Raw genomic sequence first — 6,526 nt, 5'->3', positions numbered from 1 at the left:
TCTCAAATTCAGCTCTGCCTTCTCTGCCCCTGACCCAGGGGGCTGCTAGGGTCTAGAGGACCAGGGTAGACCCAGAGCTTTGGAGGTCAAGTCGAAGCTCCACTACTGGCAGGGTCACTTTGGGCAAGCCACTTTTCCCCTCTGAGCCTCAGCTTCCTCATCTGCAAAACAGGAATAACATTACCAATCTCATGGGCTGGAGACAAATGCTGCACTTTCCATTGGGAAAAGAAACACAGCCACATCACAATGAAAACTCTCACTGTCAACCATGGTGACTATATAGTCATCAGTAAAGAAAGCTTTTCTGCACCATTGAGGAAAAAAAAAATGAGATTATGAATGTAAAAGTTGTATCCTGGCACAGAGCTCAATTGGGGCAATCAAGGACTAATGCTTCCTCAAATGAAGCCATTGTTATACACGTTTTGTTTCATTTTCTTACTTAGAACGTTCTTTCTAGAATGTTTTTTTTTTAACCTTCTCTTAGAAAAAAAAAATCACCAAAGACAAATAGGCAGTTTGAAAAAGTTCATAGTCACTATCAAAAAAATGAAACACTACAGGGGCGCCTGGGTGGCGCAGTCGGTTAAGCGGCCGACTTCAGCCAGGTCACGATCTCGCGGTCCGTGAGTTCGAGCCCCGCGTCAGGCTCTGGGCTGATGGCTCGGAGCCTGGAGCCTGTTTCCGATTCTGTGTCTCCCTCTCTCTCTGCCCCTCCCCCGTTCATGCTCTGTCTCTCTCTGTCCCAAAAATAAATAAACGTTGAAAAAAAAAAATTTTTAATAAAAAAAAAAAAAGAAACACTACAAGAATGGGATAACACTGATGTGATCATTATCTTCTCAAAACAAAAACTTTAGGGTGGGGGAGAAAAGGAATTGGGTTTATTTGCTTAGAAAAATGCTGGAGGGACACTATCTAGAAAGTTAACATTAGTGACTTTAGGGAAGAGTAAGAGGTTTTTTTTTCAATAGGGTTTTTTTCTTGTATTTTTCACATTAAATATAATTTTTGCAGTTACCGAAAGTTCCGCGTTGCAATAAATCCGGCGGAGCGCGCTGTGTGGTCCAGAGGATCGTTGCAGGGCCACATTGAGACCGGTAGGTGGCGAGAACAAAGGCTAAGTGCAGCTGCGTGAGGGCGTGCGCTTCAGGGCGGAGCCTGCGACTGCGTCTAGGGGTGGGGTCTGGATCCAGTCCTCTAGGGTCCAGGGCAGTCCGCGGAAGTGTCTATGGCTGGACCGCGCGTGCGCCTCGTGGTCACCGCAGACGACTTTGGTTACTGCCCGCGGCGCGATGAGGGCATCGTAGAGGCCTTCCTGGCGGGGGCTGTGACCAGCGTTTCCCTGCTGGTCAACGGCGCAGCTGCGGAGAGCGCGGCGGATCTGGCCCGCAGGTGAGTGGCGGACCCCTCCAGGGTCGGGGCTGGCTTCGGGAGCCGCCGCCCCGCGGCAGCCAGTTCTCCCGCTCGCGCTCCGCCTGCAGGCACAAAATCCCCACGGGCCTTCACGCCAACCTGTCCGAGGGCCGCCCCGTGGGCCCGGCCCGCCTAGGCGACTCGTCGCTGCTCAGCCCCGAAGGCTTCTTCCTCGGCAAGATGGGATTCCGGGAGGCGGTGGCGACCGGAGGCGTAGCTTTGCCCCAGGTGCGGAGGTGCGGCTGCAGGAAGATGCTCGAAAGGATCCCCAAGGCTCCGCCCTGAGGGTACCGTGAAGCCATTAGTGGCAGGAGCTGGCGATGGATGTTTCCCTAGTTCAAACGAGCAGTCACACGGAGGCACCTGGAGGGAACCCTCCTTGGTAGCTGCTCCGGGACGTTCAAGGTGCCTGTCATCCTCTCTCCAGGTGCGGGAAGAGCTGGAGGCCCAGCTGATACGCTTCCGAGAATTACTGGGCGGGGACCCCACTCACGTGGACGGGCACCAGCACGTGCACGTGCTCCCAGGTGGAGAGCATTGTTCCCTGGAAGGGGGCTGCGGGTGAGAGGTGGTCCCAGGTAGTAGGAGGTGCTACTTCCTGACTCCATCCCGCCCGCAGGTGTGTGCCAGGTGTTCGCAGAGGTGCTGCAGGCCAATGGGGTGCGCTTCACAAGGCTGCCGGTGGAACGTGGGGTGGGCGACCGCGCATGGCTCGAGGCCCCCGCGCGTGCCTTCGCCTGCTCGGTGGAGCGCGACGCCCTGGCCGCCGTGGCCCCCTTCTCCCGCTACGGCCTATGGTGAGGCCCCTATCCCGTATCCTAGTGAGCCCGGCTGGCAGTTCACCTGACAGCTATGTCCGTTCCTCATCGTTAAAGGCGGTCAGGCGTCGATTTACGTTGCCCCCGTCCCAGATCTGTCCAGTCACAGGCCTAGCCCTGCCCATCACATAGTCCTGCTGCGCCCTGCCTGCCCCTGATGCCCCGACATCCACAGGTGGACGGATGCCTTCGTGGGCCTGAGCACCTGCGGCCGGCACATGTCTGTTCATCGCGTATCAGGAGCACTAGCACGGGCCCTGGAAGGCATACCCACGGGCCATACCCTGACAGCTGAGCTGATGGCACACCCTGGCTACCCCAGTGTGCCTCCTGCCGGCGGCTGTGGTAAGGGTCCCGATGCCTTTTCCTGCTCATGGGAGCGGCTGCATGAGCTGCGTGTCCTCACCGCACCGACACTGCGGGCCCAGCTTGCACAGGACAGAGTACAGCTCTGCACTCTCCACGACCTAGATTCCAAGAGGCCTGGGGAAGCCACTCTGAAAACCTTCCTGGAGCGCTCCCGGCCATGACCCTGATAGCCAGCCAAACATAAACACCCATTAGTACACAAAAAGGGGGCCAGTGTCAAGCCCTGGGACATCCTGGAACCAGGCTGAGAGCCGGGGTCCAGTAACATACTTCCCTGGGCAGGACCCTGTCACATCTGTGTCCAGGTCCTCATGGCTCAGAATGGTGGCCAGAGCTTTGGCAACCCATCTTGGCTACAGATGACATCTGGGCCTGGGGCCTGCCAAGCATTTGGTGCCCTTCAAGTTGTCATGTAAGTTAGCATCTTCCTTGTCCAGATGTAGTAGAGATCGCTGTATTAATAAAATATTTGTCTTGTAAACTTGGATGGTTTATAAACTGTGCCCAGAAAACGTTTGCAGACACTTAAGGCAAAAGCAACTCAGGGCCCAAACCAGGTCATTATTCCAGACTAGATATGCAAAACATACTCCACATTTGGGAGGAAGGGGGTTGGGAGAAGAATGTCTCACTCCTTGCCTACTTTTTGGGAGATACTATAATCTCAAATTTTATTTAAAAAGTCACCTGTTCCAGGCACCTGGATGGCTCAGTTAAGCATCTGACTCTTCATTTCAGCTCAGGTCATGATCTCAGGGTTGTAAGATTGAGCTCCAGTTAACACCTAGCGTGGGAGCCTGCTTAAGATTCTCTCTTTCTCTCTGCCCCTCTCCTGCTCTCAAGTGTGTGCACGCGTGCTCTCTCTTAAAAAGTCACTTGTTCTAAACAAGCAGTCCTTTGCCATCCTAGGGGCAAATAAAAGGAGGTCCTGCAAGCCTGTTTAATATTCTCCAAGAGGAACAGTCTGTGGAAATGGGATCCTGGACTCTTCACTGGACCTGGTGATGTGTGCCTGCCCCATCACTGGGGTTCATGTGTCTCGGATCAAGGAGATGCAGGGAGCAGATGGGGAAGGTGGTAGGGAGTTCTTGGGAGCACAGTCCTGCCCGGCTCTAGAGTGTTGAAAGGCAGATGGAACGATGATCCTGTTTCATTTAATCTCAGGTAATAGTGCCTATGTGCAAGGACCAATGTCCTCGTTTTACAGACCTAGGAGTGGCAGGGCTTTGAAGCTGCCTGTACATTTTTTCACCATGCAGTGTCAGGCAAGCAATCAGGTGCCTAAAGAGCTCTCTCTTGGCCTGGGCTGCCTTGAGGGATGTACAGCTTTCTTTGAGAGGTGAGGGTGGGATCTTGCTCCTCCTTTCTGCTGTCGGGATCCTACATCTCTAACCCTTGACTGTGGCTTCATGCTTTTCTTTCCTGGCTTCATCTTCTACTCTAACCTTCCCTTGACCATGATTCTTCCAGCAACAGGCCCTTTCCTCCATAGCTGTGAAGTGGAATCCCTGAGCCCCTCCAATACACTGCCTTGCCTCAGTGTACTGGGGTCTGGCCACATTCCTGCAGGCTGCTGGCCAGAGCTGGTAGGGGTGGCCTGAAGGCAACCTATTGGCACAGAAGCTCCCTTGAGGGAGGTTCTGCTGTTTTGAGAAGAGGAGGCAGTTAGCTGTGTGGCTCTGAGGCTGAGGACAGAGGTATGGGTGGACAGGAGAGAGATTTGGGATCTGCACAGCTAAAGCTGTGGAGTCACCCAGAGAGGGAGAGAGGGGTGATCAGAGATGAGGGCCCAGATCAGCCCTAGGGGCCATGAGGGTTTAACAGTGGGGAGGAGAGAGGCTGTGGCCAGGAGACAGAGGTCTACTTCACAAGGGGTGGGAAAGTGATAAGGCAGAAGGCTGCAGGCAGATCAGGCCCACTGTGGGGCTGGTCACTACCACCCCACTGGGGAGATGGGGTATTCCTTATGTCAAACCTGTGCACTGGGTGGCTTGGACAAGGGGTTTACTGTTCTCTACCCATCAGTCATGTATGGAAGGTCTGCTCTGGGCCAGGCAGGACTGGGTGCTCAGATTGCCTAGCCTGTGTGGAGCTCACAGTCTGGCACATACATGGGCTTAGTTGGCTGGACTGCAGTGGGAGAGAGGGGGGAGGAACACAAAGTAGAGTGTGGGGCCAAAGGGGGGCTCCTAACCCAGCCAGGCCTGCTCAGAAAACGCTCTCTGGAGGAAGTGACTTCCTTCTTTGGGCCTTGGTTATGGGCCTCCATCCACCATTGGGCAGTCCTTTCCACTCTGATCCTCTGAGGCGTGTATGGTGTCCCCAGGAGCCCTCCTGCAAAAACATGTCCCAATCACCCAGGAAACAGCCATTTAGCAAGTACCACCTGAGCCAGGCCACCTTCAGCTCTGCTCCTCTGGTTGGTGCCACTGCCCCACACTGCGTGAGGGAGGCAAGGAGAAGAGGAAGAGCCAGTGCAAATGGGGCAGGAAGAACTAAGACCAGTCTGGCTTTGCCTTTGATGGGGTCAGGTGGCTGCCCTGCAGAGTGGGGCACAGAGATGCTACCAAATGAAGAGAGTAGGCTGAGAGGCTGACAGCCTGTGGATTGTGCAATGAGGAAGTCCTGGGGCCCTTGCCAGGGAAGCCTCAGGAGGCTGGCCAGGGGCTGACAGAAGCCAGGCTGCAGTGGGCACAGGAGTGATGAAGTAGATGCATATTTTGAGCTGAACAATTAATACAGGAGTGAGGAAGGCAAGAAAATGGTGGCTCCAGAGTTGAGGAAGTTGAGAGAAGGTCCTGTAGAGCTCTGGTTTTGGGAAAGGGGTGGGGACTGTGGCTGTGTCTGGGGTCCAAGAACCTGAGTGATGGAATGTAACAGGCTCTGGAGCCAGACTGTAAAAACACAGGCCACGTGTCCTTGCCTGTCACTGAACTTCGGTTTCTTCCTCTGTAAAAATAGGGATAATGGTGTCCATGGGGTTGTCTTAAGAGTCACAGAGGATAAAGTCTTAAGAGGCAGCAGAGTTGATCACCCTGTTGATGATCAAGGGAAAGGACTAGCTCCTTGCTTGCAGGTAAAATGACACTCCAGGAAGGTTCCTCCTGGACACCTGCAGATGTAGCTGACAGGGCAGGTCTGGTATCAGCTTGTGTCAAATTCCCAAGGGGACTTAGTAGGCCTTGGAGGCAGGTTTCTGGCTGGAATCATTCAAGGAAATGGCCTAGCCTCACCCTCAGGTTCACCCTCATTTAGTTCAGTGAGGTTGAACAAGACAGCCACCCTCTAGGGGCCTCAGTCTGCTCCTCTGCTAAATGTACATAATACCACTCTCTTGGGACTGACAGATGAACTGAAGTGATGCATATACAGAGGCCACTGTCCCTTCCCCTGACACCCAATGGGTCCTTCCACAGGCCCCGATGGCCTGGATTTCAGCCTTTTCTGCTTCCCTCGTGGAAAGACCACACACCTGTGTGTGCCTCTTCTGGAAAAGCTGGGCATGGGGAGAGAGGAGCAGGCAGAAGAGCCTAGGTCCTGGCCACCCCTTCCCCATCTCCAAGAACACAGGCCCCTGGCTCTGCCCACCCCCAGTAAGGAAGAAACCCACAAAACCAAACCAGTGTCAGCATTTTTATTGAGGGCAGCAGAACGGGATCGCAGCATCTTAGAAAGCCTATTCTCTGCCGTTGGCAGGGAGCGGGAGGGAACCCGGCGCACTTCGAGGAACCCAGTGCTTGTGAATTCCTGAGTAGGCTCGGGTCAGTGGTGGCTGCTCGACAGCTCTCCCCTTCTCCAGAGGACCCAGCTGTTTGGTTGTGGAGCAGCCAGGGCTGTCCGCCAGCATGCTCAAAGCCTGCCCTGGGGACTGCCAGTCTGGAGGGGGGCAAGCTGCCCAGGCCTGAAGGAGGGACCATCCC

At 54.6% G+C, this 6,526-nt stretch overlaps 1 protein-coding gene across 1 annotated transcript; it reads left to right on the top strand.

The window, feature by feature from the left end:
* The first annotated feature begins 1,234 nt into the window (after positions 1 to 1,234).
* On the top strand, positions 1,235 to 3,087 carry YDJC (YdjC chitooligosaccharide deacetylase homolog). Its single transcript, XM_047828531.1, has 5 exons — positions 1,235 to 1,398; positions 1,488 to 1,647; positions 1,847 to 1,946; positions 2,039 to 2,216; positions 2,413 to 3,087. Exons 1-5 carry the CDS (start codon positions 1,235 to 1,237, stop codon positions 2,765 to 2,767), a joined length of 957 nt encoding a protein of 318 aa, XP_047684487.1. The 3' UTR covers positions 2,768 to 3,087.
* Positions 3,088 to 6,526: the final 3,439 nt, after the last annotated feature.

This window comes from Prionailurus viverrinus, chromosome D3, assembly GCF_022837055.1.
Source record: "Prionailurus viverrinus isolate Anna chromosome D3, UM_Priviv_1.0, whole genome shotgun sequence".
Lineage (NCBI taxonomy): Eukaryota > Metazoa > Chordata > Mammalia > Carnivora > Felidae > Prionailurus > Prionailurus viverrinus.
This window is presented reverse-complemented; position numbering and strand designations above follow the sequence as displayed.

Excerpts from the sequence above, each read along its gene's own strand:
- YDJC (XM_047828531.1), top strand. The coding sequence starts at position 1,235 with ATGGCTGGACCGCGCGTGCGCCTCGTGGTCACCGCAGACGACTTTGGT. Across the intron at positions 1,399-1,487 it reads GCGGCGGATCTGGCCCGCAG|GCACAAAATCCCCACGGGCC; the intron begins GTGAGTGGCGGA and ends CTCCGCCTGCAG. Across the intron at positions 1,947-2,038 it reads GCACGTGCACGTGCTCCCAG|GTGTGTGCCAGGTGTTCGCA; the intron begins GTGGAGAGCATT and ends TCCCGCCCGCAG.